This window comes from Parasteatoda tepidariorum, chromosome 4 (assembly GCF_043381705.1).
Source record: "Parasteatoda tepidariorum isolate YZ-2023 chromosome 4, CAS_Ptep_4.0, whole genome shotgun sequence".
Taxonomy (NCBI): Eukaryota; Metazoa; Arthropoda; class Arachnida; order Araneae; family Theridiidae; genus Parasteatoda; species Parasteatoda tepidariorum.
The window spans coordinates 7,978,208-7,998,651 of NC_092207.1; the positions used below are offsets into that span (position 1 = coordinate 7,978,208).

At 26.7% G+C, this 20,444-nt stretch overlaps 1 protein-coding gene across 2 annotated transcripts in view; it reads right to left on the bottom strand.

Annotated features, from left to right (window-relative positions):
- The window catches only part of LOC107439592 (septin-7), a 69,611-nt gene that overhangs the window by 5,597 nt on the left and 43,570 nt on the right, over window positions 1–20,444 (bottom strand). Inside the window, exons 5-12 of one of the 2 annotated variants that reach the window (XM_043049945.2) lie at window positions 18,414–18,514; window positions 14,105–14,239; window positions 11,892–12,009; window positions 7,991–8,083; window positions 7,819–7,915; window positions 5,958–6,009; window positions 4,041–4,151; window positions 1,944–1,985 (exon numbers count right to left, since the gene is read on the bottom strand). In XM_043049945.2, the coding sequence (XP_042905879.1) occupies window positions 1,944–1,985; window positions 4,041–4,151; window positions 5,958–6,009; window positions 7,819–7,915; window positions 7,991–8,083; window positions 11,892–12,009; window positions 14,105–14,239; window positions 18,414–18,514 (749 nt within the window). The remainder of the gene's footprint in view (window positions 1–1,943; window positions 1,986–4,040; window positions 4,152–5,957; window positions 6,010–7,818; window positions 7,916–7,990; window positions 8,084–11,891; window positions 12,010–14,104; window positions 14,240–18,413; window positions 18,515–20,444) is intronic. The other variant, XM_016052241.3, reaches the window with a different exon arrangement.

Genomic DNA, 20,444 nt, shown 5'->3' on the forward strand with positions numbered 1-20,444 from the left:
TAAAATCATTAGGTAGTAGTTAAGGATTTGGAATGTAAACTATTTTCTCCCGTAACTCTTTTCCACAAAAGTTTGCACAGCCCTATAATTACAACTCATAAAAAAAGATACAAGAAATTAAATTCTCAATAATACTCTTTATTTTTATCAGCAGTTTTAGTAACAAATTCATTAGTGATACCTGGATAATAAACAGATAAAAAATTTAAATTCTTTGCCATGCTTTTAAATTTAAAATCAAATTATTAAAATCCTAGCTGAATAGGTACCCAAACTTTTATTAATAAGTAGTAAATTGTTATTAATAAATTTTGCACAATCATGTACAAAAATAAAATCCAGATTTAATTTGAATTTTGATCCACCTGTAACTAAACCTTACAATGTTAGACTAAAATTTCCAAAAAAGGTAGGTAAACATTAATAAATTTCAACCATTAACTACAAATAACACTCAGATAATAGTATTTTTTCCATACAAAAATATATACACACACACAAACACTATATATATACATACAGGGCTCGAAAAAACTCAGAAAATTTACCGGTCCCCAAGGACGGCTTGTCCAACAATGTACCCGTCCTCCTTTGAAACTAACCCATATAGTTTCTAAATAAATAAAAATATAATTTTTTCTTATTTATTACAAACATCTATATAAATTGCACAATGAATTAGTAGTCACTAGGATTACATTATACAGTAATGTATCACGAACATTAACGGGAAAATGGCCGTCCGTGCGGGTGTCGGATTCGAGAAATTCGTTGCCAGCGGGGAACTTTCGACCGCCAAAAACGGGCGGTTTTTCGAGCCCTGTATATACATATATATACACACATACACATATATACTATATCTATACATCTATATAAAAAAATACAAAATAATTAAAATTTGTAAAAACTTTATTAAAAAAAAAGGCCAGAAAATACAACAACAACAAAATATGATCTTGTCAGCTCACACGATAATACAGCAGCAAAATAATAGTGCTTTTTAATATTGTATTAATATAGCCAAAGCAAAACATATGAATTATATATTTAATAGAATATATAATATATGACTATAAAATTTTTGCAAATTGTATTTCAAATTTTATAATAAACAAGTCATTTGAAAATAATTTNTGAATTAGTAGTCACTAGGATTACATTCTACAGTAATGTATCACATACATTAACGGGAAAATGGCCATCCGTGCGGGCGTCGGATTCGAGAAATTCATTGCCAGCGAGGAACTTTCGACCGCCGAGAACGGGCGGTTTTTCGAGCCCTGTATATATATATATATACACACACACACATATACTATATATATACATCTACATAAAAAAACAAAACAAAATAATTAAAATTTGTAAAAACTTTATAAAAAAAAAAGGCCAGAAAACACAACAACAAAATATGATCTTGCTAGCTCACACGATAATACAGCAGCAAAATAATAGTGCTTTTCAATATTGTATTAATATAGCCAAAGCAAAATATATGAATTATATATTTAATAGAATATATAATATATGACTATAAAATTTTTGCAAATTGTATTTCAAATTTTATAATATACAAGTCATTTGAAAATAATTTTTCCTATATTGGTGAGTAGTAACAAATGAAATAAATTATGTTTCTAATATGTTTTTTTTCTTTGGACCAACTTTTTACTTTACTTGCTGATAAAATATGTGAGAGATGGTAATAATGCTCTAAAAAGTTTGACTGTGATTTGATTTCACTCAATTGTAAAAGAAAAAAAAAATACAAATTAATAATAATAATAATTAAGATATATAAACTGAATACTTATTTATATCATGTGTTTTCAATTAAAGTAGAAAAGAATATTTTGAGTAATTTTACTTTGTTATCTCCATTCGATACTTATTATAGGATATATTTTAACAGTTAAAATTGTAGCCATAAAAATACTTACCAAAATACCATAAAGGTATTTAATATCCTTTGAGGGCATAAACTGTTAAAATAATTTTATAAATAAAATGATGAATACAAAAAATCCACATAACTAATAATGCAGAAAATATTAAAAAAATTCCTTGAAATAAAAATGAATGTTATAAATGAGGTTATTTCAGTACACAAGCAACAATTTTTTTAAAAATAGTACTGTAATAAAACTATGAAACCTATTAATATGTGACTTAGTAGTTATGAACTATGGTAACCGTACATGCTACAGTAGAATTGCTGAATGCTATAGCACCTGGAAAGCTAAGCTTAAATTAAGACATAAATTTGCATAATCTGAATAACAATCATTCATAACAATTAAAGCAGCATTATATATATATCAGGGTTGTCCCTCAAATCTGGAAAAAAAAATTCACTGTGTTTTCCCTGTACATATAATACACAATATATTAAGAGAAAACTACAATTATTGTGCTCTTGTGTGAGCTATATTGGGCTAACTATATTTATTAGTTTTAATTGCTAGGAAAACAGCTGAACATACTTAAATAATGCTATAGTAAATGGAATAGTTTAGTATAGCTGAAATATCATGTTTAAATGCCCCATAGATTACGCTTTGAGTGGTCACCATTTTTTAAAAGACAAAATTAAGAAACGAAATTCTCTGTATTATCCCAGCTTGTAAAGAAAAAAAATCAAAATTCCCTTCGTTTTCCTTGTTATTTCAGGTGATTTTTAAATTCCCTGTATTTTTCAGGTTTTCCCTATTCTCCCTGTGTAGTGGCAACCTTGTATATTAATTTACTTCAACCAGCAATAGCTATTGACAAAAACAAACCTGGATTTTATTACGTAATCATCAGAATTGATAGAAAATTAGTAATAATTTTAATCAAATCAGTAACTAATTACACTTCATGTAAACTTTTAGGCTGGCCCGCAGTGTTCCTGAGGCATTGCATTAGTAATATACACCATTTAAGGTTTTATTTTTGAGAGCATGAAGCTTAGGATCCATTCAAGTGGCTGTAAAATAAATACAGGGTATCTGCTAGATTTTAGATTTTTAAATCCATGACTAATTCAAAGGATTTTCATGGCTTAATGAAGTTACTATTTTCTCCGACAAAAACACAACAATAAATCTAAAAAAGCATTACAATAACATCAATTGAAATGATAGGTATAACCAAACTGTTATACTCTGCATCTTCATATTTAAATTTAAAAAACAGAGTAAAGAAAGAGTTGGAGCAATAAAAAAGCCGAAGGAAAAAAAAATACAAAAGCGAATAATCTTTTTTTCTGCAGAACTATATTCTAAAGATACTTTTCTTGTTCATTGGAAAAGAAAGAAATACTCCTGATTTTTCTGTTCTCATTTCGGAATTTAAAATATTCGCCAATGACTGGCTTGCTTCAGCTAGAATTTTAAATTGTTAAAATAAAAAAAATAGATAAATAATAATAAAAATTCTGAAATCACAGAAGCTTAAAAGATATTTCTAGAAATGATGTTTTTTCTTTGATTTTTTGAAAGAACACCATAGTTTTTAAAGAACGTGATGAAACATTTTATATTTTAATAAAATATGACTGAGTGGGGATATTGTTACAAATTCAAATAGTCAGAACATCATGAAATTGGAGGGGGGGGGATTCCATTTTAAAAATCAGATTTTTCGGCGACCTAAATCCATGACTTGTATAAAAAAATAGTTAAAATCATGACATTTCATGACGAATTTAGTTCATTACAGAAATTCATGACTTTCCATGATTTCCCATAACTTTCCAGGTCGCGGATACCCTGCATATAACATAATAAATATATTTGACATTTATAAATTGAATTATTTACTCTATTTAGATTAAGGGCAAATTTTTTAGGACAAATATATATCATGATAATTTACAGGTTGTCATTGAGTCATTTAGGGGGACAAGATCAACATTAGAAAACAAGAAATAAACTGGTACTTTTCAATGTTAGAACTTGATACAGCATAAAACAAAATTACATACAAATTTTATATGCATATTTTTCAATAAATTTAAAGATATTATAATGATACATGAAAGTGTAAATACATACTTATTTGATATTCGCACAGGTTTTCCATCAGTAAATGCTGTTAGTTTCTTACAACGATAATTTTCATAATGCACATTATTTGTAATTTCTTTTAGATCTTGCATATGTGTTCTACATTTAAAAAAAAAGGCAAAAAAAAAACAAAAAGCATTATCAAAGCGTCAATATTTAAAATTTCATTGTATGATAAAGAATTACTAAACTAAGTTATTTTCTAAAAAAAAGGAAAATAAACAAAATATAAATGAAACCTTCCTGCTTGGGTCTTATCAATAAAAAACACAGATATTAAAATACAGTACAAAACCTTTTATCTGGATATTAGAATACTGTTATGATTTCTGGATTAGTTTTGAAATGGCCCTTTTCAAATTTCTCAAGAATTGGAAACATTTTTGCTATCCCAAGTGCATCATGCAAGAAATTTTTGTGAACCATTTTATCATGAAAACTTATGCTTTCTTGCAAAACAATTCTTTAATTGTTTTACGTTTTGATTGAAAACTCATAGTTGTAGTTGAATATACTCATAGTATTGTAAAACTAAAAGATGTAACACTATATTTTCTTAAAATTTTTTAAGGTATAGTCTTAAAAAATAATAATTTTAGGTAATGTGTTTTGTTACAGTGATTTATTTAAAAGATGTTACTATGTGGTATAAAAATATGTCTTATAGATGATTAACAATTGTTATCTTTTACTGATCTAGAAACACATATCTGGAATGGAGGAAGAAACGTATATTTGGAATGATATTAGTGTTAAAATTTCAGTTGGTTTTGGTTCCCCACAGTTCTTGGTCAAAAATGAAATTAACATAGAGATCTGAATTTTCAAGCAGGAGTTTAATGAATTTCAAATTAAACAAATTATAATTTGAAGATATGAAAGTAAATTCAGAAATCAGAAATGCAAAAAAAGTAGAACTCATTTCTAACATATTATATTCTTTTTACAATAATTTTGTACTAAAACATCAGTATATTGAAAAGAAAACCATGTGAAAAGTTGTAGTAATATCTGCAAAAAAAAAAGTGCACCAAGAAATAATTAATCTAATCAATGCTAATTTCCGTTTAATAACATAATAGTAAAAATATCAGGATTATATAGACTAGATTTTATTTTATTTTAGAGAAAAATTTTATAATATCGCAAATTTTTTTCAGAATAAAAAATTTTGGATTTTTATTAAAATTAACTAATAAATTTCACCAGGACGGCCTGAACTTTTCCCAAACCTCATTACTGCGATTAGACATATTTTGCACCCCTNACTTCCATTAAAAATTACATATTAAATATGTTTTACAGTAAGTACATAATTTTTTCAATTAAATTTCTAATACTTAGCGTAAATTTATTAGTTTTCAAATTTATTGCTTCTTTAGTACTTTACATTATACATTTTAAAGCTAAAATTTTATATTTTCTGCTGTTCTGTATTTGCTCCAAGAGATATAATCCATCAAGGTTCTATTGTACTTAATAAATTCAAGGTAATTTCAATAGTAAATTCAAAGCTAGCATTGATTATTTTCTTAGAGGTGTTTTTCGAAAGGCTCTATAGTAACAGGTAATAATACCTTTTAGCATATTTTAATAACCATTGTTAGTTTAAGTTTTACTCATCTTTGTCCAGCTCTTCTCATTCTTTGTTTTGCTTTTCAATGTTTGAAAAGTTACTCATACTTTTTTTAAAAATTTTATTATTCAAAAGAGCTGCTAAAATAATTCCTAATAAAACACTGACAAAAAATATTTTTATTCTTAAAAACATAAAAAAGAGAAATAAGACTTCTTAAAACTGGGAGAAAATATTGTTTAAAAAAATTCCTTGTTGGTGTACATATTACAATTATTTATAATAAGTCATTTGTATCAATGCAGAACAAAACAAAAATATCATCTCACCTAATAAGCATATCCCTAAGAGCAAGAAAGTCACAATGCTCCATGTTTTCAACTGTAATGAAACAAGTATAACATCATGAAAAACAAAATTTTTTTCATTAAACTATTAAGAAGTCATCTTTCAAGTTATTTTCAATTGCATTCAAACAAGAGAGCAAACCTATGACATTTTAAGTAGTATTTAAAATTGTTTCTTTGAAGAGAAAGATATCATTTAGTATAACAAAGATAAAAAAAAATAATGAAAAATATTTAACAAAGGAAAATATACATACCTAAAGAGCTACACCATATTTAGTTTAGAAAAAAAAAAGAATTCTAAAATTATAAATTAGAGAAAAATAAATAATAGTTTCAAAATCACCTCCACATTAGTAATTGTATGAAAAATAATTGTTTTTCCAATAAAATAAAATGCAAGGCAAGTGAATTTTTCTTCAATTTACCGACACATATAAATAAGGCTCTATAAAAAACACCACAAGGGTGCGATAATTATTTAAGATTAAGTAGAGAAGTTTTGGATAATTTAGAAAACTTTTGAGGAATAATTGGATTTGAAAGGAAAAAAAAGACACTTTTTATTATCTTATTTGCCTTAATTAAAAATTTTCAATAATTGCAGCAAAGATTTTAACTAATTTACTTAATATCCATACTTAACATCACAATGATTATTAAAGTGAAGTGAAATTATTCTAGAAGATGAACTATTTTGCAAACTTTGTTTATTAAAAATTTGTTTGAAACAGGACACAGCAATTTCACAATTAGGCAGACATAACTTTGTTTAGTTTGTAAGTTCCTGAAATATCACTGAGACTACCTCTGAATTTCAGAAATCGATTAAATCCAAGTTAGAATATTCTTGAACACTTTTTTTTTGTAAGTAGCATTCTCTAGTTGCAGCTTTCATAAAGTATAATACTGGTTGATAAAATTGCACTAGAGTTATCTTTTTTTAGATATGTATAATTCTGAACATTAGTAAGCATTCAATTTTGCTGTTTTGGGTAAAACTTCTTAGAAGAACAAATTGCAAAAATCTTTCTGCAAGTATAATGTCTCTGAATTGAACTGTCGTTTAGGCAGCAGATCAAAAGTCTTTCTATAAACTTTCTGAGTGGATACACCACGTATTTATAAGAAGTGGGAAAAAAACTATTAAGTTTATCCAGTTAATGCTTTGATATTTGCTGCAATTTGATAGTGTGCTAAAAAATAAATATGTTCAACGATTATATCAGCAAACGAAAATTGTGCAGTTTCCCACATTTTTAACAATTTATGAAGCCTTAAGTATTTTGCATTGAAATCCCATATCTTAATTTGTTTATATAAAACAGTTTTATTCTTTTCCAATTATAAAACAAAATTTGATTAGAAATATTTGTATTTTTGATGTTGGAGGAAAAGAATTAGTACCACATGATTACAAGTAAGCCATATTATTTTTAAATATTATAATCAAAGACACCCTAATCTTTCAACATTACAGCATTTCATCACTTAAATTTGGCCTCCAATAAGATATTTTCTAGCATTCAAGATCTGTAATTCAAAAAAAGTTATGCATCATTGCAGTTTAAGTATTCTTTAGAACAAAATAACTTAAGTAATAATATATTTTGGAAAGAAAAAATAAATCATATGGCAATTCTTAAAGCACTTTTTTTGGACAAATTTTGAATATAAACAGCATGCATAATTCTGTTAGAATTTCTAAATCCGCTGTATTTGAATGATGCATTGATTGAATAACTGACGGAGCAAAAATTAATAAACAAGCAGGAAATTTATTTCTATAACATCCAGTATTCATTAAATGAATTCTTGATGGTATTTAGAACAAAGTACTCACCCTCCGCAACACCCCAAGGATACCGTCTCCCCCTTAATCTTTTTCCATTTACTTCAATCACTGTATTACTTCCTACAACAGCAAATGGTACACGATCCTTCGAAGAGAAGAGAATGTTTTAGAACAACTAATTGAGTTGAAGTTTAACTGAATACAAATATACAATACTTACTCTTAACCGCCTGAGTAGTTTATTTTCTTCTTCATCATCACAGTCAGGAAATTCATATATGTTAATTTTGTTTCGCGCAATTTCTCCCAGAATCTTTAAAGAAAAAATTAAAATTTAGTAATATGATTAAAAAGCAACAAAAATTATTGCAAAGTAAGAAAATTTGGAAATTTTTAAACAATTTTCTTTCTTTTTTTTTGCAAACATAATTGCTACATTTTTTGAAAAGAATAATAAGCATACAAAAGACAAATTTATTTAATATCAATTCTCTTTCATTTCATCACATAGTATTTTTTATAACATACAAACTTGTAAATAGTTTTATCAAAAATTAAGTGGATTAAGGTATGCAATTTTACGGTCAATAAAAAGTAATTAAATAAATTCAGTAAGTTAAATGATTTTTTAAGTGTGTACTGGTGCATTCTTGCTCAGTTTGAAACATTCATATTTAGTCCTCAAATTTAGTTTTCTAAAAATTCTGAGGGTGTATAGCATACAGTCTAAGCTCTTTACTACAATTTAGCAATTGTACTAAACACAAACTTCACTACATTGCAAAAGGACTCTTCCAATAAAATCTCCAATACAAAACATCCCATTTATTATTCCATAAAAGTTATTTAAACTTCCATTAAAAATTCCACACTCAACCCTTCCTTTCAATATGGCAGCCAAAATTTTGTTGTATTTTTTATTATCTTGAAAATCACTTTGAAAACAAGTGCCAAGTGTGAAAATTCACCAAATTATTATCAATGCTAGTGAAGCTTAATTGTGGCAACAAGTACTTAAACCTGATGTACTAATATAAGAATTAATATTAAGTTTTTTTTTTTGGAAACCTAAAAAGAGAATAGAACTTAAATTGTTCATGTTTTTGCAGGAACAACATAATAATTAGGCATGTCAAGATTTCTTATACAGTACAGAACCCGTTATCCGGAAATCAGAAAACCGGAAAACCAAAAAACCGGAACGAAATTCGATTAGTTTTCCCGCTTTTTTTTAAAAAAAAAATTTTTTTCCTCATAAGATTTTAGGATTTTTCGTTTTTTTTTTTAAAGCTGTTTACCTTACCATCATTTTGTAAATAATCATTAGTGTATTACTTCATCGTTTTTTCTTCTTTTTAAGATTATTTCCAATTTTTTTCTTTTTTTAGTTGGGTTTAACAATAAAAAAAACGGCTTTTTGTAGAGATTCAGAAAACCGGAAAAATCAGTTATCCGGAATATCGATGGTCCCGATCGTTCCGGATAATTGGTTCCCTACTGTATAATTTTATTTACTATTATTTTCTTTGTCCTTTCTAATTTTTACTTGGAGTTCAAAAACAGCACATATAGAAATCTTTTTTTTACAGTCAATAAACAGAAATAAAATGCAAAACTATATTACACTAATACATAACTAGACATAACTTTACATAACTTAGACATACATAACTTTATATAGGGAGGAATATTTACTACTTATACGGTGAAACCTTACATTACGAACACTCCTACAAAATGGTTGCTTATAATTATGGAGTTTCTTTTCAATTTCCCATGAATCTTCTATGAATAAATCATTATATATTCTCTTTGGAAAGCAGACACTCCTATAACGGGCAAGCGCGTACAGTCATTTATGCGCAGAAACATCATTTTTAATCTTTTAAAAATATACTCTCCTTCAAAAAGGACTATCTCCAAAAGCACTTTTCAAAATTTGAGAAAAGTTTTTTATTATTTTAATTTCTAAAAAAGAAAAAGTATATCTCCATTATTTTTCAAAGCATGTTAATTGTTTGCTTTATCCATAACCGAAAATATTGTGAAGCTATTTCACTACTAAAGAATCGAAATATAGAAAATAGAAATATAGAAAATAGAGAAAATGATATTGATCATGTGAAATATTTTGGAAGATGGTAATTTTTGACTGTTTCCCCCACACAAATTAAAAGGAAGCTTTAAATGATCGATTCTCCACTTAAAATTCCTTTTTTCTTTTAATAAATTTACCACTGTTTTTTAACAAAGCTGGGTTAAAACAAAAAGATAACATAAATCTAGTCAAGGAGGTGTTCATAAAGCATTTATTCAGACTCTTAAGAAATTGTGAATACAACTCCAAAGCCAGGGTTCACCAGCACAAATTTTTTAAAGAAAAAAGCCAGTCGACATACATGCATACATATATATCCTAACTACAATAATAAGATATAGAAATACTACTAAAAAATATTGCTTGATTTTTATCAAATAGATAACTGAAAGAAATGGACCTGTGAATAACTATTTCAGTCATTTTTCTGCCTTCTAAATGTATAATGAATTGCATATTGATTAGGCGAGTAAAAAAACTCTTTGTAAAACTTAAGGCATAATACACTATGCAATTAGTTTTTAATTTTAAATAAACGCATAATTTGTTTAAAAGACAATGAACAGAACTTCATATTCATAGATTGAAATGCCATGCGATTTGTATTTTAAAATGTATGAATCCTTTATATGTATTACAATGTACAAAAAATAAACTTTTATCTTTCTTGCACTTTTTGCTTCTGAAATGTGTGAAATAGGTAACAATTTTTAGTTTTCTTAGCTTTCCAAATATGTAATTTAAGATTTAATGAAAAAGTGAAAATTCTCATTAAATTTAATTAATAATTATAAATGAATGAACACATCATGAACAATCAATGTCAACATGCATTCACATCCCATCAATAAATAATGTTACTATTTATGTTAATAATTTACAATTAATGTTCACCCTATAACTTAATCTTTCTTTTATAATTAACTAAACTTTTAACTAATAAAATTTAGCCTACAAAAAAAAAAGATTCCCAAATATTAAATAAAAAATATTTTTGGCATTTTGTAATATATAAACTAAATTTTAAGTATCAATATGTGTTAGAAATCATTTTTTTTTTTTTTTTTTTTTTTTTTTTTTTTTTATCATTCCGCCTTTAGAAAATTTCAAACTTAAAGCTTTTTTTTTTTGGATTGTCATGTCCAAAATTGAACTTATTTAGCATTCACATTAAAAACATGCTTTTATTTTGTTGTTTATGTTACTATTTTCATCTCATTGCTGTGTGTAATGATATTTCAACAAATAATAAAGAATATACTTACAAACATTTATACAATTTAGAAAGGTCAACTAATCAAAAAGAATGTTTTTGAGAAGATATGTATAGAAAATTGTAGTGGGGTCCATAATTGGTTAGACTTAGTGAGAATGTAAATTAAGTAATCTGTTTACACAAACATTGACAATGTAAATTTATATTAACAAATTCTGCATTGATTAAATTGTATTAGGTCCAATATTGATTTATCACAACATTTTCATTATCAAATAGTATAAAAATAACAGCGTCCATAATATTTTAATAAAAACTAATGGGGTTTCCACTTCCCCATTGATGTTAATGAAAAAGCTTTGCTGTGTGAGGGTTAAATCGGAAAACCAGGCAGGGTTACCCTCATATCTGTAAAAAAATCTTACTGAGCTCCTGTGTGCTATATGAGGATAATGATGGTTTCAGTTGCTTGAAAAACTTCAAAAAATAAGGAACAGCTCAACATAAAAGAAATAATGCTATCTTAAATTAAATAATTTAATTTAGCTGAACTATCATCTTTAAATATCCCATAAATTGAGCTTTGATTGCTCTGCATTTTTTAAAAGATGAAATTCCCAGTTTTTAAGTAATAATTCAAAATTCTCAGCATTTTCCCTGTTATTTCAGATGATTTTTTAAATTTCATGTATTTTCCAGGTTTTTCCCTATGGAGTGGCAACACTGCCTGGGATAATTCAGTAGAGTTATAATTCAATTTGAAATATAAATATGGCATTGAAAAATAGAAAGGGAATAAATGCTTACAGATTTTTTAAATGTGGCACACTCTTCTGGAGTCATTGTGTCAGCTTTAGCAATAACAGGAACAATGTTCACTTTGTCATGTAATCTCTTCATAAATTCAACATCTAAAGGTTTCAAGCTGTTAGAGGAAAAATCAAAAGTATTACGTTATGATTGCATCGAAGCAAATAACTAAAATATGCTTTTAACAGATGCAAACAAAAATTATGCAATTATGCACAGAAAATTGTATTAATGGTAACATTGCAGTAAGATGGAATAGATTTTGTATAGGTTTGTAAAACATCAACATTTTGTTTAATCAATGATAAGGTGGGTAGTTAAATACATTTATTAAGATCCTTTTCTCATAGACAGCTAATCTTCACATTCCTCTTATAATGCTTTAAGGTAAGATGAGATAAAGTGATTCTTCGTGTTGGGCATAAGTTCCTTCACTTGGAAGCAAGTTAAAACAAGTGAAGAAATCATTGATTGTTATTCAAATCAATCTCTTAAAATGAATAACATTTTATAATGCTTTACAATCAGATGAGATAAAGTGATTCTTCATGTTAGGCATAAGTTCCTTCATTTCAACTTGGAAGCAGGATAAAACAGAGGTGTAGCAATCATTGATTGTTATTCAAATCAATCTCTTAAAATGATTAACATTAGCAAACATCACAAAATAAGAATAACATTTTATAATGCTTTAAAAATATAAGAAAAAGTGGGTGATAATTAGATAAAGTGGTCCCCCTTATTAAGCATAAGTATCTTCACTTGGAAGCAAGATAAAACAGAAGTGAAGCAATCATAGATTGCTATTCAAATTAATCTCTCATACTTTACATACCATTACAGATTCTACTTGGAGTTAAAATGATAAAGCCTTAAACCAGTACGTTAGATAGATTGTAGAAGATGAAATTTCAGAAGTGAACTATTTTAAACCAAGTACACATGCAATTTTGAATAAAACCTGGAAGATAAGAGAACTCTGATCAGGCAGTGGGACCGACTAGCCTTCATGGAAACTCTTTGATTGGGCTAATCTGCATTTGCATTCCATGGAGAAGAAAATCACAAAAACCTTCCACTGTTAACCTGAGAGTAAGGGAATTCTAATCCGCGATCTATTGAGGATATTTCTTGTCACACCAGCACTGTGGTCTGTGAGAGCCGGGAGCAGAATTTATAGCCATTTCTGTGATTCAAACCTGGGTCAACTCATTTAGAGACAAGAACTTTACCCCTTGAGCCACTACAGATTATGCATTTAAATTTTTTAAAAATTTAACTTTATTGCAAGTGAAATACAGATCTCTGAAGCAGAAAAGCTTTTAAAACACTTATATATTAAAAGATATTGCTTTTTGAGAGACATAACATGAAAGACACAAACCCTTTTTACAATAAATCTATTCTTTTACAATAAATCTCATATTTTTAAAATACATTTACTGCTGTAAAGGGTCGAAATAAAAACTAATATCATCTGTATCAAAAACAAATTATGCTTTCAAGTTTCAATGCTTAATGGTTAGGAAGCTTAAGATACTAGACAAATTCCTCATTTTCATTCGTCTCATCAAAATAAATTTCTCCGATTACCAATATTTGCATAATGCTATTTCTTATTCTAAGACTGATTCCTTTTTAAAATTGTGATTATGCAGTAATAGTAATGACTAGTGTATACACAATCAAATTCAGGTATTCAATTCTGAAGAAATTCTTAAAAACAGTTAATTAATAGGAAGAAAAAAAAATTAAATACTTAAAAAATTAGTAGATTTTAAGAAATTCAATATTATGCAATTCATTGTTCATTATACAATAAGTACAATATTCTATACATAGGGATTTTTTAAAATCTTTTAAAAAATATAAAAACTACAATAATTGCAGATTTAAATGAAGTAAAACATTTTTCCTTTCAATAGCAAGGTTGTCAAGTAGGGCTAAACATTTCTATATTGGAGACCAAACTCATCCCTGCGGATGATGTTTTTATATAAAATAATTTTTTTCTTCTTTTTATTTTTTTAAACTTTTTTTTTAAAAAGATCTGATTTGTAAATAGCTTCTTGATGTCTCTATACATAATAGAACTAATTTTCTAGCCAACATTGACATTATTATTTTTTATTCACTAAATCAATCTTGGAAATTAGTCACATCATCATGCACAGTACATAACTAATTTCAGTTAAGTTTAGTTTACTCACCCATGACCAGATGGAGCTATAAAATATAGACAACAGTGTATTCTACTATCTGGTGCAAAACTCCTATGAACTCTAGATTCACCATTTAGATAGTCTTCAAATTTATTTTCAATAAAGTCTATAATAGGCTGCCAACTGCAACAAACAGATACAAATCAATCAAAGAGAAATTTTTTAAAAAACATTAAAAGTATGCCTATTTTACATCAGCAACATATTTTTCTGACTTTTTCATTAAAAAAAAAAAAAAAACTTTCCAATAGCTCACTTTTGATTTTCTTTTTTAAAATAGTATTAAAAGATAAAAAATATGTACACTCTAAGCTCTTTAATACGACTCTCATTACAACAACAATTCTAATATAATAACAATATAACATATGACACATAAAATTCCATTTATTATTCCATAGAAGCCATAACTCACATTTATCATCCCATTTGAGATTCAAATGCAACACTCATTATGACGTTAAAACTAAACTGTTCATTGCAATATAACATCCAAAGTTTGAAAGGAATTATTTAATTATTTTTGATTATTTAATTATTTTTGAATGACTCCCTAAATTTTTAACCTAGGTAGTTGTGATTTATGGATAAAAGTTTGTGATATAAGGACTTCTTCAAACTGATATTATTTATCTAAGTCCTGTATGCATTCCACACAATACATTCAAATTCAGTAAAAACTTCGTTTCAAAAGACACAAAGTTTTATAAGTCATACTTTCCTTGTTCGAAAATTTAGTTCACTCATTTTGTAAGATGCTAGTCCCTTTAGTTACTTGTTTTCCAAATCAAATATGTGGTCTTTGTAGTTATATTCCCATATTGATATTGACTTATCATTTTCAATGTATTTTTCACCTACAATGTATTACTTTTCTGCTCTGTTTTCTGTTAGAGGGTACTTTTATGCATATATTTTAATTATAAAAAACAAGTTTTATCATCATTATTAATTCTTCTGTAACTCACTTAATTTTTATTAAGGTAAAGCATTGCTTTGTTAAAATTAGTCTAATGTTTTAGCTATGAGTAAATCATTATGGTATTTTTGTGAACTCTTAATAAAATGACCTCATGTAGAATGGCCATTATCATAAGCTGGACAAGAGTTATCGAGCATCAACTACACTTATATTTAGTACAAAATATCAGTAATTGATTTATGCTAGTATTTTTTATTGTTATTTCTTATCTTTTAAATAACTTACGATCATATCCTTTTTATAAATTATTCCATCTTACTTTATAAATAAAAAATTTTTTCACAAAAAAGAAATAAGTATTTAGGAGGTTATATGAAAGAAAATCACAAAGTTTATAGATAAGTAAAGAAACTTTTACTATAATGATGACAGATTATACCTAATAAAGAATTGACAAAGAGTAATATTTCAAAAACAAAATAAAAACACACTCAGCTTGCATACATATTTAAAAATCTTTTTTAATGTGAAAAAATTAGAAGATAGATTTATTGATCATTTTCTATTTTATAACTACATTTTATATTACATAATAAAGTGATTCTTCATGTTAGGCATAAGTTCCTTCATTTCAACTTGGAAGCAGGATAAAACAGAGGTGTAGCAATCATTGATTGTTATTCAAATCAATCTCTTAAAATGATTAACATTAGCAAACATCACAAAATAAGAATANTAATTTATGATAAAAATTTTTTTGAAGTAGTTAAAAGTAATTGATACTGCTTACCCAAAACTGAAATATTATATGAAGTTGCAAAAAGAATTTATTGCACGAAAGAGTGAAAAATTTTTTTTAAATAATTCAGTTTTAAATTTTTTCAACCTTCCCTATAGAAATAAAATTTTGATGATTTTTCTAGATTATACAGGTGAGTAAATGACCTGATAAAAAAAAAACAAATGAATTTAATAGGGAGAATGACAAATATTTGACAAAAATAATAAAAGAACAGCAAAATAAAAGGCACATTTATGGTCCACTATTTTCAACAAGGTAAAGAACAACACTTAATGCAGATTATTTGAATTTCTAGAATTTTTACATATTTTATTTTGGTTAAGAAAAACTATTTAAGAGAAACATACCAAAAAAATTGTTTCAGATATTTTTTACGAGTAATAAACTACAGCTATAATATATTTTCACAAAAAATGGCAATATCAAACCATCTCAAAAAGTTTTACTTTAGCAGGCATGAGTTACTTATTCGCGAGATTTTTCGCGATTTTCTAAACTTAAAAATTCTTAATAGTTTGCTTTATAATCCGGTGTATAAGAAAACCCCTATTTTTTGATTAATATAAATAGCAAATTTCTGCTATATCGGGTGCACAAGTCGACTGCTATCGATAAGTCTATTATTATTCCTATAGATTCTTCCTTCCGTAATATCCAATTTTTTTTAATTATTATCACGAAACAGTGTTAAATGCAATACAATGCATATTTGAGTAATCACAAAATGGGGAATAAAATTTAATTTATAGATTTATGGAATGCAAAAGATTTGAGTCTTAGCGGGAATGGCAGAAAATGCAGAAACTATTGAACTATTTTAATTAATTCAAAACAAGAGTCATTTTACTGTTGGGAAGAAGTAAATGAGAAATGAATGTTAGAGAGGTGGAAAAATGTATATATTTTACCGTTTTTGAGGAAATGAAATAAGGTTAAGGTTAATTTTTGATAACTTCTAAAACTGGAGCAGCAATATAAGGATAGCATTTAATGTTATTTTAGATTCTGACTATCTTTTAAATATATTTCCGTTTAAATAAAACTGTTCATTTTTTAAATCCTTCCTATTTCTTAATAAAAAATTTTTTTACAGTCTCGCGCTTTTTAAAGTCGCAATTGTAATCATCCAGAAAAAAAAAAGGGATCACAGTAGAAGATAAGATATTTGAATAATTTAATTCTGTTTTATCGGTTTTTATACTATTTGAAGAGAATTTTTTTAATCGAAATTCAGGGAGGGGGGATTTAATCCATTCAATGTCAGTCGAGTGCAGGTAGTCAGACTAAATTTATCATTGAAAAGTGGTAACCATTAAACATAAATTTTCGTATTTAAGTAACCATTTTAATTTTCAAATTTTACAGTGAGTTATTTTTAATAAACAGTATTTTATTGTCATGGGAACACATATTTTCTGAAAAATTAGTTGACAGATAAATATGCATCTAGATACCACTTAATCTACTTTATTGACACAAGCTGTAGGAAAGAGTTTGTCACACAATATCACAGGATCCAGCAACGAACGTATTAATCTGTATTTTTTTTTATGCTTATAGAATCTTTCTGGTTCTCCATTATCTAGATTTAATATAATTCTAATTTAAGATCATATTGATGTAATTTTCAGGGGAATATATATATTTTTTCCAGTAGAAAAAAAAAACGTCTCAATACTTTCACTGAAACACAATTTGTTTTGCCAAATTTATAATTTTATCGAATTTGGTGAGATGGCGAATGCATAGCGTGGGCCCTGAGACATTAAATACAGTCAAAATTTCAAATTTGAAGGGGCGGATTGAAAGATCTCTAGAGATTGAAATTACCGCTTACCAAATATCATATGTTATTAATAGCAGAATAATGAAAAATTAATGAACAGGAAAATAATAAAAATTGGTTAAAAAATACTCCATTTTTCATTTCAATAAATAATAAGTTCTAGAAAATATTATTAAAAAAATTCCATTATTAATTATTTAAGCTGTCATTAATGATTTAGCTTAAGAGAAGAGTATGATCAATGACACAATAGGTTTAAATGCATCAATTGGATTTTTTCAAAATAAATTCTTGAGAGGAAGAAGTTATAAAAATTTGTTAAAACAAGGCTACATGGAAAATTTGTAGAGAGTATTTTTCAAAGAGTAACAGAAAAATAAGTGATGTTTGATCGCATTATAATTAAAGTAATAAAAAAAATTGGAAGAGAAGAAATGAGGTAGAGGAAGGGAATAAGGAATTATTGAGTGAAAACATAAGACAGATGACTTCAGAGTAGAATTTTTAGGGGTGTTTACCAGTAAATCGTAGTACCAGGGAGTAAATAGTAAGAAATGAAAAAAACATTAAGCGTGTCTATTTTGTTCCTTTTTTAAAAGTAATTCTTTTTTCTAAATTAAAAAAACTTTTTTTTAGCACAAATTGTATATTTTTGCTAAATTAAAATAAGTATCAACTAATATGATTAATGTGGATAACAGATACTGCCCCAAGAAAGTGTGCGATAATGAGAGAAAGCCTTGTTTAAAGTTTTCACACAATTTACAATTTCAAGTAAAAGTATTACCATTCTGAATTATCAACATTGTCACCAAAACCAGGTGTATCAACAACAGTTAGATGCAAATTTACACCATTTTCTTTCAACAGTACTTTAGCTACTTCTACCTAAAATAAAAATGTCTTTTTAGAAAGAAACACATTAAATTTAAACACAGAAAATAATTATCTTTTAAAACTTCTTTCACTAAATTTTTTTTTTTAACACTTGCGGTTGTAATGCTGCAGTAAGGTTTTTTCTTTTAGGACTGCATATTTACAAATAAAATTGTGCAACATTTGTTTTGAAAAAGTCTTTATGACAGTACTTAAAGAAACTCATATATTTCAAGAAGTTAAAAAAGTTTTTTTTAACATGCAATTAAAAGAAACGTTACTTTTACTATATCATTAAAATTTTCAATACTTTTTGATGGAACTCAGTATTTAATGCATCACATATATATCAATGGCATACAAAAAACTAAGTACCTAACATCAAAAATAAAAAAGCTCAATTTTAATGTCCATTATCACTTTTTTAAAATTTGATTAAAGGTATACCAAGAATTTGATTTGTGTTATAATATACCTTACTAATATTTAATTCATACTACAGTGATGGCAAGAGTTTGTCAATATGCATGTAGATGCATATTTCACACATGTCTAATAGCAGAATATTTATAAATCTCTTAACACAGTGAGGCAGAGATTATTATTGTAAAAATTCAGCTTTATCTAGGTGCGTAGCCAAATCTTTCAACAAAAAATAAGCACCTTTTAAGTACTTTTCAAGCACTCAAAAGATATTTAAAACGATTGGCGCTTTCACGCTATGGACCGACAGTAAGCCAAAACAGTTTGTGGTTGAATCAATTGTGAAAACGGTGAATAGAATAATGTAAAAAGCACGCTTTTGGCGAACGTGGCGAAAATTGACATGATAAAGAAAAAAAATCTAATTTTTGAAAAGGGAAAATTAAGCACTTTTTAAAAAACCTAATGAAAAAAGCACCTTTCAGGGCTTTTATAAAACGAAAATAGGCACCTTTAAGCACTTTTTAACAATGCTACACTCCATGTTTATATAACAAACATGTAGCAAAATGTGCGAACATAATATGCATATAAACTTCATTTTAAATTCAAGTTGAATTTTAGACAATGCAACCATGGGTGCCACCCAAAAAAAATTTCAAGACTGAAACTTATTTTTTGACCCATTAACTTGATATGCCATTAACACTTCCTCATTAATGTTTTGTCCTAGGTAATTTTTTAAAAAATAATTTAACTTTGCCTAGCATCTCCAGATATCCAGAATAAATACTAACTCAAGCAGAATTAGATTTTACAATACAAATTTTGTTTACACAAAGTCAGTCAATTCCGCTCTTTGATTGTAGAGAGACATCAGTAATTAATCATTTTGCATTCATTAGGAAAAACAACAATGTTATGAAAAAAATGTAACCTTTTCTTTTTAAATGCAGGGATGAGATTAGCCAAAAAGCAAAAAAGCTGAATTTCCACGATAGTAAATTTTACGCAAGCGCAACCCTTTAATAATAACAGTTTAAGGTAATAAATAATGTGTTGACATACAATTGTGTACTAATCTATGAATATGAATAACAATTATGGGTTTTGAAATCACATGAATATGAAAGTAGATATATGATATCACAATATCGTATTCAAATATTAATTCAATCAAATATTAATTCATTAAATAAATTAAATAATTTTAGTTTTATATGATTGTAAATTGTAATTATTTAATCAAAAATAACATATTTTAAAGATAACATCAGTGATAATTTCTAACTTATAGCTGTATATGAACAAAAAAATAGTCATCAGCATAATGATAAAAGTTTGGGTTGTCGTCAGCATAATATTAATAAGTTTGGGTTGTCATCAGCATAATATTAATAAGTCTGGGTTGTCATCAGCATAAAATTAATAAGTTTGGGTTGTCATCAGCATAAAATTATTTTCGGGTTGTCATCAGCATAATACTAAAAGTTTGGGTTGTCATCAGCATAAAATTAAG